The 18,842-nt window shown below is 50.9% G+C and overlaps 1 protein-coding gene across 1 annotated transcript in view; it reads right to left on the bottom strand.

Annotated features, from left to right (window-relative positions):
* CSNK1D (casein kinase 1 delta) overlaps positions 1-18,842 on the bottom strand; it is a 32,297-nt gene that overhangs the window by 12,981 nt on the left and 474 nt on the right. The window contains exon 2 of the mRNA XM_007959556.2: positions 12,261-12,371. Coding sequence (XP_007957747.1) covers positions 12,261-12,371 — 111 coding nt within the window. The remainder of the gene's footprint in view (positions 1-12,260; positions 12,372-18,842) is intronic.

Below are 18,842 nucleotides of genomic sequence, written 5' to 3'. Positions count from 1 at the left end.
ACTACAGGCTACAATTCTAGTTCAGGAAAAATGCTCAGCATCTCTCCCAGCCCACCGTCCCTCGGCCAACAGTCTCTCACAGTCCCTTTCCCAGCAGTGCTGGTCCCTCAGTGTCTCACTCAGCAATGTATGTCTCTTGCGTCTCTTTCCCAGCAGCACGTGTCTCTTTCAGGGGCACGTGTCTCTTTCGCCAGCACGTCTTCCTCAACCAGCAGTCAGAGAGAGAGTTCTGCCTCTAGGAGGCCTCCTTTTTGAGCCCAGCAGGGTGGTCAAACTAGCCAATCATAGCATCAGAACTCTAAGCACCTGAGAGAGACTGGGCACCTCCCAGAACATTGTTTTGTGCCACTCCCAACAGAAATACTCCAGGTGGACAACTTCAGCAATCAGGTGCTCCTCAGTTGCTCATAGAAAATTCTACCTCGGAGTTTACAAAGACTTAAGGGTAGAAAAGCCACACTAAGTAATTTACTACACCGCACTGTCTTAATCTGGAAGCTCCACTAACAACTGCCCACCATGGTTGACCCTGCTGGTATTTCAAATACCGGTGGCATAGTCTCCAGCCTCACAGCAACACTCAACCACCACAGTATGACAAACCGACAGATCAGTGGTGGTCTGTCAAGATCACAGCCTTAGAAACCCTGTGGGATAGTTCTACTCTGTCCTGCAAGGTCACTGTTGAGTTGGGAACAACTCAATGGTTTTTTCATGCAAGACAATTTCTGACTGTTTTCCAGAATACACAAAACCAATTTACACCCCCTCTAGCAACGCGTTCCTGCTGACTCATGCTGTCTTCAATACTTAGTATTATCAGAACTCCCAGCCATCTAGTGTATGTAAAAAGAGCCATGGTGACCATGGTCATGGGAGACAGCAAGCTCAACTGGCATTAACATATTACACAAAAATACTGTTCTATATTCTACTTTGGTGAGTAGCGACTAAGGTCTTAGAAGCTTCTAGACCATCTAGATGCAACAATGGGCCTCTCCTCGTCCAGAGCAAAGAAGAATGAAGAAAAGCAGATACAGGGAGACAATTAGCCCAAGGGACTGGTGGACCACGCGAACCTCAGCCTACATGACCATGAGACCAGAAGAACTAGATGGTGCCTGGCTACCACTGTCAACCTGCAGTGTAGTAAATTACCTGGTATGGATTTTCTAGCCATAAGTGTTTGTAAACTCTGTGGTGGAATTTGCCATGAGCAACTGAGTAGCTCCTGACTGCTAAAGTTATCCACCTGGAGTATCTCTGTTGAACCAGCACAAGGCAATCTTCTGGGAAGTTCACTCTCTTTCAGGAATTCAGATGTTGGGATTGGTTAGTGGTCACTCTGCCAGGCTCAAAAGGAGCCCTCCTAGAGGCAGAAGAGGTCTCTCTGCTGGCTGAGAAAGACGTGTTGCTGAGAGAAATGTGCTCCTGAGAGAGACACTGAGAGACATGTACTGCTGGGAGAGAGACTGTTGGCTGAGAGACTGAGCATACTTCCTGAACTTGAATTATAGCCTGGTGCTTCTCTAATAAACCCCGTAATCTGTGAATTGTGTGTGGCCACTGAAGCGAATTATCGAACCTAGCGGAGAAGTGGTGGGTGTTGTGGGAAGAACGGTTGATGCAAAGCCTGGAGGGAGGCAGCATGTCTGGCCTTGCAAGAACAGGCCTTGGGCTACTAATGGTGATTCTGTCTTCCTTTTGTGGGGTTAGAGGAGGTCAGAAGATGCGGCCTCCTTGCACCTTTGGCACAACCACCAGGAAAGGGATCAAAACAGAAGATCCTGAATAGAGTAGGAGAAAAATGTGAAGCAAAACTCAGAATCATAAAGAAGACCCAGCTTACTGGTCTGGTAGACTGGTGAGACATCTCAAGCAGGAATGCACAGGAAAGGAGGATACGGGGAAGGGGTACCCACAGGTAGTAGTAAGTGGGAAGAGAGTTGTTACATCATGAGGATTGCAATCAGTATCATGAAACAAATTGTCTATGAACTGCTATAAGGAAAATCATTTGCTCTATGAACTTTCACCCAAATCACTAACACACCCTCTCTCTCTCTCACACACACACACACACATACACAATTTAAAAAGTCATGGTGATACCATGGTTAAGTGCTCAGCTTTTATTTTTAAAATTTTTATTGTCTGTAAAACTTTACAGAGCAAATTCATTTTCCACAGCAGTTTATACACATTTTGTTTCATGACACTGTAATTCCCCACAATGTAACAGCTCTCTTCCCACTTCCTCCCCATAGTTACCTCTTCCCTATCTTTCCCAACCCATACACTCTCCAGCCCCCAACTATCTCCCTCTGCAAACACTGCCCTTCTGTTCTCTTACGATTGATGGCTCCAAAAAGTGTTATCTACCTGGTGTAAAGGTTCACCACACATGTCTGTTTATTGTTTGGCTGGAAGCCACAGGAGTAAGTTCAGCCCCAGACCTAAGGATAACTAGGGGCCATAGTCTCATGGGTCTCACCAGGTTCCGTCAGACCAGTAAACTTTTTTTTTTTTTTTAAAATGATTTTGAGTTTTGTTCCACATTGCTCTCCCACTCTATTCAAGATCTCCTGTACCAATCACCCCGAGTGGCTGAAATGGTAGCCAGGCATCATCTAGTTCTTCTGGTCTGTCATATAGGCTGAGGATCACATGGTCTACCAATCCCTTGGACTGTTTCTATGTGTCTTTGGTTTTCTTCATTCTTCCTTGCTCTGGATGAGGAGAGACCCACCATTGTGTCTAGATGGCCTCCTGCAAGCTTTTAAGACCCCAGAATAAACATTTGGCTTCTAAGCGGAAGGTTGAATCCACCAGCTGCTCCACAGGAAAAAGACGTGGCAGTCTGCTTCTGCAAAGATCTCACCTCTGAAGCTATGGGGACCCTGTCCCATAATGTTGCTGAGTTGGAATCGCCAGCAAGAGTACAGCAGGGCATGTAAAAAGTCACACCGAATTCTCAGCTTCATCTTCCCGTGTACTTATCGGCCCCAGGTTTCCTCTTCTCTGAGAAGCCTGTGTCTACCTTGTGCCTGTTTTTCCTATCAAGGTGTCTCTTTCCTATTTATAAAAATTATTTAAGTTTTCTGGATACACTGTTGGCTTTATGTGAGGCAGATAACTTCTCTCAGTTAATAGCATGGTTTTTCTTTTCCATCTTTTGGGGCGTCTTTCTTGATGAAAAGAGATGCTTAATTTCAATGTTTCCCTCCTTTATGAGTAATCCTGTTTGTATCCCACATTAGAACTTTCTCTGGGTCACAGACGAAGAAAGCAACATTCTTATTGTATTTTTACTGTGGCAAAGTACACATATCAAAAAAATCTGACATCTTCAAGTGTACACTCCAGTAGTATCATGTCCACCTGCTGAATGACTACCACCATCAGCCACTTGCAGACATTTGCATCTCCCAGACAGAAGTCAGTGCCCTTCTGCAGTCACTCCCCATTTTCTAGTAACCACTATATGAACTCTGTGTCTCTGCAGGTGCCTACTCCCATTCTGGACATGCCACATATTTGGCATCAGTGTCTGTCCTCTGTGTTTGACTGACTCACTCAGCATAATGCTGGCAAGGTTTATCCATGTCCCAGAAAGGCGTTTCTCGCCACAGCTGGGGTAATGCCCCACTGCAGGGACAGACCACCTTCTGCTTACTGATTCAGCTACTTACAGACACGTAGGCTGTCTGCACCTTGTGGTTACTGTGAAGGGTGCTGTGATGAACACAGGTGTACCCTATGACTATCTTTTAAAAGTTATTTCTACTTCTAGTCAAGATGGAGGAACAAAGGCCCAATAACCAAAACAAAACATGAAGCCTACAAAGGCAGTTTCTACAGAAAGGCAATTCCTAAGACACTGGACATCAGATAATACATGACAGCTGTGTCCAAGATGGAACAAAGACCACCTAGCTCGCCATCTTTAGTGCTGGCAGCTGTAGTGCAGGGAGGAAACGTGGGTGCAGCCGGTGGACTCCCAGAGATGAGGGACAGAGCTGGGCTCACAGGCGGACAATCAGGGAGATGTCTGCACACCGAGGTCTGTAGGAGCCCGGGAAGAGACCAGCCGGGAGGATCAGAGGAAGCAGAACTTGCTTCCACCAGCCGGGTGGGAAAACTCAATCCACAAGGCACTCGGCAGGATGTCAGGAAGGTTCTGTGCCACTGGATTCGGCACTGCAATGGGCCAACCTAGCCACTCATCAAAGTAAGAACAAAACAGAGCTCCATGGCTCAACTCCATCCCAGCACAAAGCTGAAGAATAACTCACAGGAATACAAGCTACTGGGCAGGCACAAGGCTCAACTTCCTAACGTCAGCATCTCATCAAAGATTACCAGGTATGCAAAGCACCAGAAAGACCCAACCCATAACAAGGAGAATCGCTAATCAAGGGAAATGGACCCAGACCTTATACAGATGTTAGAACTAGCAGAGAAGAAAAGGAAGTTATTATAGTCTATAATTGCATTTCACGGCAGAAAAGTTAAATACAAAAATGGAAGGTACCAAAAAAGACCCAAACCTAACTTTTAGACAATGAAAAACCGTAACGTCTGAGATGCAAAATACACTGGGGTAGGGTTAATAGCAAATCAGGTATTGCAGAAGAAAAAATTAGTGAACTAGAAGGCACAGCAATAGAAAACATCCGAAATTAAGTAAGTGAGCTGCAGGACAATTTACAGCCACTGAAAATATAACTGGAATCCCTGGAGGAGGAGAGAGAAGAGAGGGAGGGGCGTGAAAAGAAACAATGGCTGCACACTATGCAACAAACCCACAGATCCACCAAGCACAACAAACACCAAGCACATTTCCTGCAGGAAGGCAGCCGAGGGGACAGCACACACAAGAACAAAGACAAGGATGACATCGGATTTCTCGTCAGAGACAAGGCAAGTGAGAAGGCAGAAGAGCAACTGACGGTATGAAATGAAAAAAAAAACCCTGGCAACTTCCAACTTTATAGACTGCATAAGGAAAAAAAAAAGCAAAGGCAAAAAGAGACACAGTCAGGCATAAACACAGCTGATGTCACGGCCAGCAGACATGCACTGTGCAGTCTGCTCAGGAAGCCCTCCAAGCAGAAGGAAAGTGATACCAGATGGCACTCTGGGTCCACACAGCAATGACGAGCACTGGGACTAACATGAGCACACTCACAAGATTTAAAGGCTTAAATCTCTTTAGAAGACTTATGACTCTAAGCAAAAGCCAATCAACGAACTGCAGCTGCATCAACATGGAAGAACCTCAGGAACACAGTGGGAAAAGCTACAGAATCCAACAGCAAGATCTGATGAAGTACATGTGTTCAGTCAGCAGCACCTTCCTCTCGTGACAGCACTTACCGTGTGTCAGACATGGGCCGACACAGGGACATGAAGCCTTCTAGCTTCAGGGTGGTCTCCTGGCTTCCTGGGTCTCACGTTCCATTCTAGGGAGATGCTCAGCCAAGCAAGCAGCTACTGGGCAACCAGGACACAATTCAGTGTGAGAGCCAATTGCGAGAACGCCTGCTCGAACGCAAGAGTGAGGGACCTTATGACTCCAGGCATTCTGGATCCATGAAATCAGACATCTCGCACCAGCAATGATCCGGAGTCAGAAACACACCGGGGCCCCGAGTGCCACCCCAGTGCTGCTGTGGGAAGCAGGAGAGGCTTGAAAGCCACAGCAGTGCACAGGCCGGTCCAGCCACAGGCAGCGTACGTGGGGATTCCCCACTTACTCATTTACTTGTGGTTCTGCATGTTTGATACTTTTCCTTCTTGGAGTCCTAAGATGCCTGAATATATGCTCCCTATGGTTCTCAGGCACTGTCAAGATGGCTGGGACTCATACCAACCCCAGGCAAATAGAACGAAACATTGTGTCATTCTCACAAGCAGTGCCGCGGTTGAGCCCATTGTCACAGCCACCTCAGCCCACCTCGTTGAGGGCTTCCTCATTTTCACTGACCCTCTACTTTACCAAGTGGGCTGGTCTTCCAGCAACAGGTCCTCCTGATAACAGGACCCAAGTACATGGAACCAAGGCTCACTATCTTCCCTTCTCAAGAAGCGTTCTGGATACTTCCAATACAGATTTACTTTTCTGGCAGTCCATTGTATATTCAACATTTTGCTCCAACACCACAATTCAAAGGCACCAACTCTTCTTTGTCTTCCTTATGCATTATACAGCTCTCACATGTGTATGAGGCAAGTGAAAACACCATGGCTTGGGTCAGGCACACCTCAGTCTTCAAAGTGACCTCTTTGGTTTTAAACACTTCAAAGAGGTCTTTTCCAGCAGATCTGACCAATGCTTACACATCATTTGATTTCCTGATTGCTGCTTCCATGAGTGTTGACTGTGGAGGCAAGTAAAACGAAATCCTTTCCAACTTCAATCATTTCTCCATTTATCATGATGCTGTCTACCGTCCAGTTGTGAGGATTTTTGTTTTATACTGAGGTATAATCCATATTGCAGACAAGTCTCTCATCTTCATCACTAAGTGCTTCAAGCCATCCTCATTTTCACCAAGCAAGGTTGTGTCATCTGTAGACCGCAGGTTGTTAATGAGTCTTCCTCCAATCCCAATGCCATGTTCTTCATAGAGTCCAACTTCTCAGACTATTTGCTCAGCATACAGATTGAGCAAGTATGGTGAGAGGATATAACCCAAATGCACACCTTTTTTTAATTTTAAACCATACACATCCCCTTGTTCTGTTTGAATAACTACCTCCTGGTCTGTGTACAGGTGCCTCATGAGCACAATGAAGTGTTCTGGAATTCTCAATCTTTGCAACTTTATCCAGAATTTTTTATGATTCACACAGGTGAACATCTTTCTGGTAGTCCATGCTTTCAGCCAAGACCCATCTGATATCAGCAATGATATCCCTCATCCCACATTCTCTTCTGGAACTGGCCTCAATTTCTGGCAGTTCCCCGTCAATGTACTGCTACAACTGTTTCTGAAAAATCTTCAACAAAATTTTACTTGTGTGTGACATTAACGGTATTATTCACTAATTTCCACATTTTGTTGGATCACTTTTCTTTGTAATGGACACAAGTATTGATCTCTTCTTCTCAGTTGGCCAGATAACCATCCTCCAAACTTCCTGGCGTAGATGAGTGAGTGCTTCTAGCACTACATCCGTTTGTTCAAACCTAACTGGTATTCTGTAAATTCCTGGAGCCTTGTTTTTCACCAATGCCTTTGGTGGAGCTTGGACTTCTTCCTGCAGTACCATCAGTGCTTGATTATGTGCTACCTCCTGACACGGTGGATCAATCCTTTATGGGTCAATGACTGTATTCCTTCCATCTTCTTTTGATGCTTCCTTGTATTTGTCAACATTTTACCCACAGGACTTCCAATAGTACAACTCAGGGCTTGAATTTTTCCTTCAGTTCTTCTAGCTTGAGAAATGATAAGCATGTTCTTCCCTTTTGATTTTCTAACTCTAGGTCTTTGCCCATTTCATTAAAAATACTGTTCAGCTCTTTTACTTCATTTCATCCACTTAACTTTAGCTACTCTCTGCTCAAGTTTCAGAGTCTCTTCTGTCATCTATTTTAGTCTTTGCTTTCTTTCCTTTTAATGACATTTTGCTTTCTTCATGTACAATGTCCTTGATGCCATCCCACAACTCCTCAGGTCTTCGGTCGTTGGTGTTCAATGGATCAAATTGGTTTCTGAGATGGTCTCTCAACTCAGGTGGGATATACTCAACGTTGTACCTTGGCTCACGTGGACGCGTTTTAACTGTCTTCAGCTTCAACTTGAATTTGTGTATGAGCCATTGGTGATCTGTTCCACAGTCAGCTCCTGGTTTTGCTCTGGCTGATGATACTGACCGTCTCTATGGCCTATGTTCACAGATGTATTTGGCTCCTGTGTATTCCATCCAGTGGGGTCTAGCTGCAGTCATCGTCCATGTTTTTGAAAAAAGGTATTTTCAACGAGTAAGTCACTGCTCTTGCAAAGTTCCACCATGCAATCTCCAGTGTTGTTTCTGTCATCAAGACCTTATTTTCTAGCTACTGATCCTTCTCAGTTTCTGACTTTTGTATTCCAATCACCAGTAATTTTATCAATGCATCCTGATTGCAGGTTTGGTAGATTTCAGACTACGGAACTTGGTAAAAAGCTTCAACTTCTTCATTTTTGGCATTAGTGGTTGCTGTGTCAATTTGAGTAATAGCTTTATTAGCTGGTCGTCTTTGCAATAATATTCTGTTGTAATGCAGGACAGATTTTAAAACATTTCTCTTCAGTTTGTCATTCCCAGCATAGCAGACCATATGATTGTCAAAATAGTCAATGCTAGTCCATTTCAGCTCACTCCATTTCGTTTTTGAAGACTTCCAATTTTCCTGAGTCTTACTTTGTGCAGCCCACCTTCTGATCATTAATGGGTGTTTCTATCTTCTCATCTTGAGTGGTACCACATCAGCAAATGAAGGTCCAGAAAACTTGACTGCATCCACGTGATTAAGGTCAGTTTTACTTTGCGGAGGCAACTCTTCCCCAGTTGTATTTTGAGTGTCTTCCAACCTGAGAGGCTCACCTTCCAGCCCTCTATCAGACAATGTTCCACTCCTAGTCCTAAGGCTTCCATTGGCCGATTTTTCTCTGATGTACGTCACCAGGTCCTCCTGCCTCGTCTGCAAGCTCTGCTGAGCCCTGTCCATCACGGGTAACCGTGTTAGCATGTCAATACCATGGCGTAGCTTCCAGCATCACAGCCCCAAGCAAGCCACCGCAGTACAACAAAGTGATAGATAAGTGATGGGAATATGTGCTTGGGGCTGGAAAAGGCCCAAGGCAGATGCCAAGAAGTGTTCCCACCATCAATGATGACAAATCACCAGCGTGGGACTCAGCTTTAGAGTGAGTACAAATTCCCATCACTGCTGTTCAGCAATTTAACCCCAGGACACATACACTTAAAGCTGTCAGACGTTTCCAGATATCAAAATTTAGATTTTAAAAAACAAATTTCTCAAGGATGACAGAGAAAATGTTAAAAACAGAGACTAACTCCTAAGAGCTGGCAGAGACGAAACCCCATAGCCAGGGTGGCAGATTGTGGGTGTTCATGTTCATGTTCTTGATGCCTGACATGTCACACATGTTATCCTGTATTATAAAATATCTCATAAAGAAATCTCACACAAACCTGCTTTGTAAAACTGCACCCAAATCACATTAACAAGTTTAAGAAACAACAAGGAAATCAGATCCCATTTTTTAAAAAACCACGACCATCTGAACGAGGAAGTTAACTGTGAGAAGCAGCAGCAGCAGATGGAAGAAACCTGTGCTGGGACCCAGCAGCCTGACATGAAAGGCAGCGGCGTCACGAGGTGAGGTGAGCTCTGTTTCTCAACGAGAGGCCCTGGGCAGCCCCCAACCCCCACCATGCCCACCTTCACAAAGCAGCGGTGGGCCGAGCCAACACTGACTGCAGCCCAGGACGGAGCGGCCACGGCTGCTTTCTGAAGATGCCACCAGAACAAGCAGCTGAGACCAGGTCTAGGCTGATCACACCGCTGTGATCAAAGTGTGGTGTGTGTCCAATCTGTCACAGTCAGTCAATTTCTGCTCCTCAAACATCTACCCATCCAACTAGGTCTGGGCAAGGTGGAAGCCATCTGGCAGAGTCCTGACTGACCAATGCCACAAGGGCACCACCAGTCCTCCCGGAAGCTGGAACGCTAACATACATCCAGATCTGTGGCCTCCACATCATTACCAAGCCTTTCTGTATTTGTTTCCTCGTTCACAGCACAGGACCCCAGTGCTAGAAACTGTCACGTGCCCATCTGTGATAATTAAGGTCATGAGTCACCTTGGCTGGGCCTGGTTTGAGTGGCTGGGCAGCTGGATGTAGTGACCCCATAATAAGACTGATAATCAACTCCATGGTGGAGTCTGCAGTGAGCAGCTGACCGGCTGCCTTACGGATGTGGTCTGCTTCCAGTAACAGAAAGAGAAGCGCTGAGAAAGGTCTCTTGAACGTTCTGGCAGCCCTGGATCCTGCATTTAGTGGCATCTTCTTTCAGCAGCCTGCCATGTTGCTGCCGATCTTGGGACTATTTCTGGACCTGAACCAGTGGCCTGCTGTGTTACCTGATCATCTTGGGACTGTGTCACTTTACTTACTGACCTCAGGTTAGTCAGCCTCAGCAGCCAGCAGCTGTTAAGACATGCCTCCAGCTCCAGTGAGCCGGAGTGGAAGCCCAGGGTTGAGGGGCCTTCACCCAACCCCCAGAGTTAGGACTTTGAACTTGGACTTCCAGTCTCCTAAACTCTAAGAGAGTAAATCCCTATTTGTGAAAATCACCCATTTGTGGTATTTTCTGTTAGAGCAGCACTAAAGAACCCAAGCACCACTGCAGACAGAAGGCAGCAAAAGCCGTGGGCACCAGGGGCCTGCTCTGAGCAACCCTGACCCTCATGTTTCCTTGGTAAATGCTGACCCCTCAAGCCCTCGGACCGGGCTGGGCTGTCCTGGCTGGCCAGGCGGCTTGGAAGGCAGCACTGCCTGTCCATACAGGGCATTCCCCAGACAGGTCCCAGCCCACAGCATGCTCTGACAACGGCTCTGAGATGCTTCTCCAATGCAGCGTGAGAACCCAATCAGTCAAGACCGCCACCACTACTGGGCTCTCCCATCAGAAAAGAACAACAGCCAGAGAAGCTGGTGGGCCCTTCCAGAAAACAGGACAACCAACACACCCATGTGAGTGAGGCGTGCTGCAGAGGGCTGCGCTCCAGCAAAACTGGCTCTCTGGGCACCCTGGACTCCTGCCACCCACGCCTGCTGGTCCCGAGCTATCTCAAGTAGCACGGGCTCATGGAGCATCCTGAGAGCATCCTGGCCAGTCTGCTTTGACAGAAATCCTCGTAGTACACAGTGTAAGACAAGCCTGAGTGCCCAGGGGACAGGCAGATGTGGCCAGGCGCTCCAGGCTTAGGCAGGAGAAAGCCCTTCTGGGATCATGCTGGGTTTCCAGGGTCCTATAAAAAGACCACAGGCAAGGTCCCAAGAGCGAGCAGTTCCCTCTGGGGGGAGGTCTGGAGACATGAGGTGTCCACATGCAGGCAGTGCAGACGGCCTCCCCCGCTCAGGCCCTATGCTGGGCATGAGGCGACTGCTGCTCTTCCTCTGCCTTAGTGCCTTCAGCATGCAGGTTCTCACAACAATATCGCTCCTTAAAATAACAGGGTCACTCCATCAAGATCCTCCCTCTACCATGAAGGCCACACCCCACGCCACATCCCTCTCCTTGTCACCACCCTCAGAAGCCAAGCAAACAGTCCCTAACTCCCGAGGCCACAGAGGCTGGCTCCTCTGCTGAGCTCTCCCTGGGGCCACAGGAGCTGAGAACCCCTTGTGCTGGCTGAGGGCCAGGGCCCCTTCCAGTCAAACAGGCTGTGCGTGCGGCTCACATGCAGAATGTTTTTCCCGCTGCCCAGATCCCATTTCCTTCATCCAGGAAAAATGCTGAACAGCCAAATCCAATCTCCCCTTTCCAGGCAAAGGGGTCATTGAAGGCTCTGAAGACAAGCTTTCCTCCCGTCACGTACTGAGACAGGCCATACTCCACCCCAATGCAGGAGACTTTGCAAGGCACCACTGGGGCTCAAGGGGTGTCCAACGCTCCAGTCACTGTCAGATTTAAGGCCCTCCCCCCAGAAAGCATGGTGATCAGGCGGCAGCCAGGCCGCAGGTGTTCAACGGCAAGCAGGCCCAGGTACTGCCTTCATGAGGCACGGTGCTGCGAGGGCCAAGACCCCAACAACAGTCTCCTCTGCTCCACAAGCCCAATGACTGTCTAGCAGCAGGCACATGAGGCCCTAACAAGAGAGCATCTCACCGAGCAAGGGCATCATCGAGTGGAGAGAGTTCAAGGCCACATGGTCTGACCCCTCAGGCAGCAAGAGAGCACGTGGCTGCATTCATGTGGCAGGAAGGCTTCCCTGGTAGGACACCCCTGGGGCCCCCAGGTGACCAGCATGATGACATGCACAAGTGACACCAAGAGCATGTGTCTGTCTTCCCTAAAATTCACACGAAGCCTTGACTCCAAAGACATTACTACTCAGCAGCTAAAGAGGGAGAAGAGAGCACAGTGTGTAAGTTACCTGTCCTGGGGCCTAAGACTGCCTCTCAAGGAAAGCACCGACCGCCCAGAGTACTGCAGCCCTGACTGTGAAGCTCACCTCCCCCCTGCATCATCTTGTAGATCTTGCTCTCGATGTGGAGCTGAGGGTGCTTGGTTTTGACACATTCAAGCTTGATGGCAACTTCTTCTCCCGCAGCAATGTCCGTACCTGGGGAAAGAGGATGACAGCCAGTCACACACCCGATGGCCTGGTGTCTGCCACAGGACCCCACGTTCCAGTGCACCAGAGGTAAAAGCATGGCTTGACTTTCCCAACATGCAAACGACCACTTCCGAAAAGCTATCGCCTGTTCACGTGTAAGCCACACGCATTAGCAACAGCAGCTGACGGAGATGCGCGGTCTCTCTCTCTTATCCCATATCCGCAGGCCCAGTGCCAAGAACACCAATGGCTTGTGGTTGAGTTCCAGGGTGGCACTACCTTCCTGTGTCTGCGCAGATGTACCTTCTCTAGAAGGCAGCTGTCTGTCTCAGCCACCCTCACCATCTTCTGTCTGTCCTGTATGTCTCAGAGAGGTTCAGTTCTCACAAGGTGGCAGGGTCATCACTAGCCCGCCACAAGCCTGGTAAGGCCTGACCAGCAAGGCTCAGCACATCTGCCCTCCCAGAAGCCAAACGTCACCACGGACTTCTCACCCATGCTGGACCAGGGGGACAGACTGCTTCCCGAGCCTCCAACAGTGCCACCAGGTCAGCCTGAGTTTGTACACGTCTCTCCTGCTGGCACTGCCTCCCTGTTATCAGCCCGTGAGTCTGGGAGTGGAATTACATTTTTTACCTGAAGGTGTCCTATCTCTGCTGTACTCTGATGATGGACCAAAAGCCTGCCACCCACCCCAATTACAAACATTCCGAACTGAGCCAAAGCTCTGTCCCTAGGCCTTGGGTCCGTCTGCTGTGCGGGAGCATCTCTGCCTCAGGTAAGAGAACAGGAAGGAGGCTCGTCAGCAGACCCCCTGCCACTTCCTCTCACAGGTCACTTCCTTCGGGCTCACTCAGCAGTCTGGGCAAAAGGCAGGACATCTTCCCAGACTCACCGGGCAGCCTAGCAGCCTGTCCAAGATGCCTTGGTCTCTCCTGCCACCCAGAGTCAACCAGGGCCATGAAGCCTTGTGCTGATGGAGGGGGATTACTTACAAAGCCCCTGGGGATCACAGGTAACAGCCACTGGATTAGGTCAGCAAGCTTTAGGGCAACAAGGTGACCTCCAGGCAAAACTACTGCCCGTCCAATGAATGCTGAGAACCACAGAGACAGAGTGCCCGGAAGACGCAGCCTGCTTCTGGCAAGCCAGGTTCTGAGACCGTCAAATCCACTGAACGGTAGTGCCAGTCTGTGGGACCACCATCAGTGATCACCATGGCAACCAGGCTCAACTGAGGGCTCCGCTTTCCACCCCAAGGACTCTGAGCACTCAGAAGACAGGCAGGTCCTGCTTCGTCCCTCTGGCCCGCAGCTGGACAGTTTACTCAATTACAGGAGACCTCATCCAGACACGTACGTGCCACTGAAAATGAACCCCCAGAGTGCTGGTGAGCATCAGCCTGGACGGGAACCAGTGACACGTCGCACCCTAACGCCAGAATCCCGGCACTGCTGGGCAAGAGCCGCCAGCCCCCGGCAAAGCACTCTGCCCTTCCTTGGTAGCTGGCAGGTTCTTCAGTGACCTAGCAGCCCTGGGCCACCCAGGACCCGCACCTGCCAGGAGGAGGAGGGTGCTGCTAACTCCGCCTTTCTGTGGCTGATACAGTTCCTGTCGACAGCCGCCCTGCAAGGCTGACACGGTGGAGCACACCCTATACAGAGCCCCAGACACTGTACACCGTGCCCCGTGCGGCTATTACATTAAGGGCGTCCCAAGTTTGAAGACCAGCTAAGGAGCAGAGACTGAAGAAGGCCCCACCCAACACAGGTATAGCAAGTGCCACACTACCTCCTCTGGAAACCTGGGTCCCAAGGCAGATGCCAAGCCGTGGAGCCACACCTCGCTCCCTGGGCCCCAGCCATCCTGGCACCCCCTTGCAAGGCAGAGACCCATGGCGCCACGACTGGCGGAACCTCACGCCCTCTGCTGTCAGAGCTGCTCCGAGGACAGCGCTCAGAGGGAAGGCGCAGGCCTTCAGAGGGAAGGCGCTGGGGGAGCACTGCGACCCTGACAGCACCGTGACACCACTGCACATCTCCGGCTCATCTTAGGAAAAACCCTGGCCTGCCACAGAACAGGCGTTACAAAAAGCAGTTCTCCAGCACAGGCAAGTCTTCCTCCGTGACAAACAAGTACCTCCGAGAGAAGGCTCCACTCCAGGTCCCAGATTGAGAACAGGGCAAGACAAGTAACAAGCCGATGTTGGTCCAGGTAGTGGCCATCCAGACACACCAGCCTCCCTGCACACCACCAGCAGGCCGACGGGCTGCCCTCAGCAGGCATGGACACTTCTCTAGGTTTACACACAGCTTAACGTCAGTCCCAGGAGAACCAAATCAGGTCCTTCCAAGTTGTGCAGACCAGCCGGATGGGGAGCCGGGCCTGAAGCCTGAGCAGCCCCTGGTGCTGCAGACAGTCAATGAGCTCAGCTACTCGCCGAGGTGGGTGGTTTGAACCCACCCAGAGGCTCCTTGGCATAGCCCCTTCAGGAGCTTCAGCCAGCGGGGACACTGAGGACCACACCCTACTCTGGTACACACACGGTCACTGTGAGCAGGAGACCATGGCCAGCAGGTCTTTGAACTCTGAGCCAGGGCAGCCCTGGGACAGGGAAGGGATGCTGGGTGCTGCCTGGGTGCTGGCACTCGTCAAGGACCTCTCAGCAACAACAGAGTCCCAGGAAGGGCAAAGATTGTTCCTGGGGCACTGGCCACTGCAGGGGTGCAGAGTCACTTCTCACAGGGACCGTTCAAGAAAAGCCACTGCTCCAGAAGGTGCGCAGGGTGATGAGGGGGTGTCAGTGGTGCCTCTCCCAGGGGGCTTGGGTGGGGAGCCAGCCAGTCACCAGAACCCCTGGTATGCTTCACCCCTGCCAGGCGCCCTAGAAGTGAATAAAGTCAGTGGGGGAATGGAAACCAAGTAGGAATGCTTAGAGCTCACCTTTAGCTCCCAAAGGTACCTGGCAACACCATGAAGTCAAGATGCACAGAACACCTGGGTGACAAACAAGATGGCAAGCTGGTGAAGTGACATAGTGACAGACTGAAACTATAACTGAGACCCTGCCAGCACAAGGCACACACCAGACACAGACTAAAACCCAAGTCCAAGAAGGGCCATGCCCAGTGCCCGGGGACAGCCACTGCTCCTGACAGCATCATGCAGCCTAGCATTCCCACAACGCTTCCTGTGGTCCCGTGCCCATGACACACACCTGTCACACCAGAGGATGCAAAACACGGTCTATAAGGAGAATACAGGTCCTCCTTTTCACCAAATCCACAAATGAGGCACTGCCAACAAATTGAAGGGCTTCTGGCTCCCCTGCTCCCCAAAAGATACCACTCCAGCAGCAGATAGGCCAAAGTGTGTGGCGTAGGAGACCAAGGGCAGGGCAGGCCAGCTCTGCTGGGGGCACGCCCTTCACAGGTGCCTTGCAGGTACAGCAGACTCGGGGGGAAGTGAACTGGCGTCAACACTAGCCTCTCTGAGGTCCTACAGAGGCCCTGGTCCAATGCACACACTTTCTGAAGACGGAAGCTAGACGCCCTCTAGCTGGACGACTCTGAAGGACAGGGCAGCACCCCACACTGCCAGCGATCCACCTGTACACAGGCCACTCGGCACCGAGTCTTCTCACCCCGTGTTCTCAGCAAAACCAGCATGGGCTCCTCTCCCCACTCTTTCAAAGACCTACAGTCTCAAAACAAGGGGAACCCTACCTGGAAGGGACCAGAGCTTTCTGACTAATTTCAGAGTGGTGGCAGTCAATGATTCTAGTCACAATCAGACTAAATACCTATGACTAGGTTTTCAAGATGAGAAACCAACTCTGTCACCTGACGGCCTGCGCCGATAGCAACTGCTGGCACAGATGAGTCAACATGGCCCAGTGGCAGACCAGCCTCAGACTGTTTACCACAAAACACGGAGATTCTGCGTGACTCAACGTGTCCCACAGTGTGGACCAGACTCAGCCTTTTTGCCACGGAACATGGAGACTATGCACGAATCAACGTGTCCCAGTCGCGGACCAGCCTCAGACCCTTCACCACAGAACATGGAGACCCTGCGTGAGTCAATGTGTCCCATAGTCACAGATCACCTTGGAACAAGACAACCTGTGTGAGTCAATGGGCCTCACAGTTGTGGACCAGCCTCGGGCTCTTCACCACGGAACATGGAGACTGCGCACAAATCAACGTGTCCCAGTCATGGACCAGCCTCAGATCTTCACCACAGAAAGTGGAGACTCTGCGTGAAGTCAACATGCCCCACAGTCGTGGACCAGCCTTGAACTCTTCACCACAGAATGTGGAGAGACTCTGAGTGAATCAACGTGCCCCACGGTCACGGACCAGCCTCAGACTCTTCACCACAGAACGTGCAGACTTTACTGTGACACCAGTCGAGCCATGTCTGAGTCGAGCTAATAGGGTCACTTCTCCTTTCCTTGGGGGCTGGTACATAGTCTTCAAGTACCCAGAAAGGGGCCACATGCAAACGGTGACTGGGATTCAACACGTCCTGCCTAGCCCCCTACAATCACGGACTGCAGCAGCCTACCACCTCAGAACACAGAGCAGCCTGAGAGCAGAGGCCTTGGCACCCGGCCCCCATCTGTATCGGGCGCCCACCCTGGGTCCAGCGGGAGGCAGGCCCGAAGGATGAAGCAGGAAATACACCGACTGGGTGCCTGCCCCACCAAGCTTCAGCAGCAGGAGGAGGACACAGCTTTGTGAACAACGGGAAAGAAGAGCTCGATTATCCAATGGTCTGAATTCATCTTCTGAAAGCACAAAGCTGTCTGGCAAGCTCTCAGACCACAGGACAAGTTCCAAGTGTTTACTTTTTGATGTCTATGTAAATGTGGATAATGGGATGCCTTTCGGAACATACAGCTCAGATTAAGACTTTTACCAAAACTTGTTCTATAAATAAGATGTCCCCGCACACACCCCACAGACTTCTTGGGTATAAATATTTAAACAGCAGAATCCAAGTGTCTTTACTCAGCAGGCCAGTGTGGCAAAAGCATGGCCCCAGGCACCCTCACCGCACGTCATGGGGTTACCCTGACACCAAAAGCAGCTGGGGGCCACCCAAACAGGCCAGCCACAGGTCCTGGGTTCCCTCCCCGGTAAAAAGTAAAGGGGGGGTGCGCACAGTCTGTTGTTGTTGTTTGCTGTCGAAGTCGGACCCGACTCATAGCGACCCCTCCTTGCGTTTCCGAGGCAGTATCACTACGGAAGTAGATTGCCCCATCTTCCTTCCGAGGAGTGGCTGGTGGGTTTGAACCACCAGCCTTCTGGTTAGCAGTCAAGTGCCTTAGGCACTGCGCTACCAGAGCTCCCGTGCACAGTCTAGGCCCAGCCAAAGGCCCACCCGGAAGCCCTGCAGCAGAGGACAGTGGTTCCTGGCCCTCCCCGACAGGCACAGAGCCAGAGAACTGCCCAAGCCCAACAGCAGACCACGGTGACCCCGAAGTTAGTCCTCCATACACCAGCACAGGCCAGGCAGAGGTTCAAGTCCAGGAGATTAGGAATCGCTCAGTCCCAACATGCTCGCTCCGGAAATGCGGAAAACCCAGGGTGTTTTGGTTCCCAACCTCGGTCGATCCCCTCTCTCACCACACCGGCATGGGGATGGCCGTTTCTTTTTTTCATCCCAAACATCTGCTCAGGCCCGCCTCGAGTTCCAACAGCCAAACACCAGGCTCAGGGTAGAACTGTCCTCCGAATTTAACAGCCTCAGAGCTCTGGTGGCGCAGTGCCTGAGGCACTTGACTGCTAACCAAAAGGCTGGCGGTTCAAACCCATCAGTCACTCCTCAGAAGGAAGGTTGGGTAACCAACTTCCACAGTGACACTGCCTTGGAAACCCAAGGAGGGGTCGCTATGAGTCGGGTCCGACTCCACGGCACCGGATTGGCTTTTTTTTTTTTGATGTTTCCAGCATCTTGCCCTTCTGTGCCTTTATGCCGGTCACCTGTTTATTTCGGGGCCCCTCACCTGGGAGACGAGAGGCTCTGCCTCATTGCAGAGCCAACGCGCAAACAGAGCGCTGTCGAGGCCCTGCCTTCAGCCCCGGGAGACTAAGGTCACAGGCTGGAGAGATCCACGGAGGCCGGTCCTGCTGACTGACCAAAGCTGCCACCGCTGCAAAGTGCAGGAACGTAAGGGAAAGGGGCCGGAGGGCCGGGGGCAGACCGGGGACTGTCCCCACCCGCACACCCACTCGATCGCCCCGTGGACACAGCCCGGAGCCGCGGCCTGCGTTGACTCGAGGGCACTTGAAGGCCTGGGCTGAGCACACGCCCGACCCCACCCGGCGAGGCCGACCCCACCCGGCGAGGCCGCAAAAGCAGCGAAGCCCTGCCCCGGGCACAGGGTCGGCTGCACCACGCGGCCGAGCTTCCGGCACTCACGCCCGGCGCAGACCCTCCAGCCCAGGGCTGGCCCCCCAGGCCCTGCCC

This window comes from Orycteropus afer, unplaced genomic scaffold, assembly GCF_000298275.1.
Source record: "Orycteropus afer afer isolate SDZICR_OR568_19922 unplaced genomic scaffold, OryAfe1.0 scaffold00018, whole genome shotgun sequence".
Taxonomy (NCBI): domain Eukaryota; kingdom Metazoa; phylum Chordata; class Mammalia; order Tubulidentata; family Orycteropodidae; genus Orycteropus; species Orycteropus afer.
This window is presented reverse-complemented; position numbering and strand designations above follow the sequence as displayed.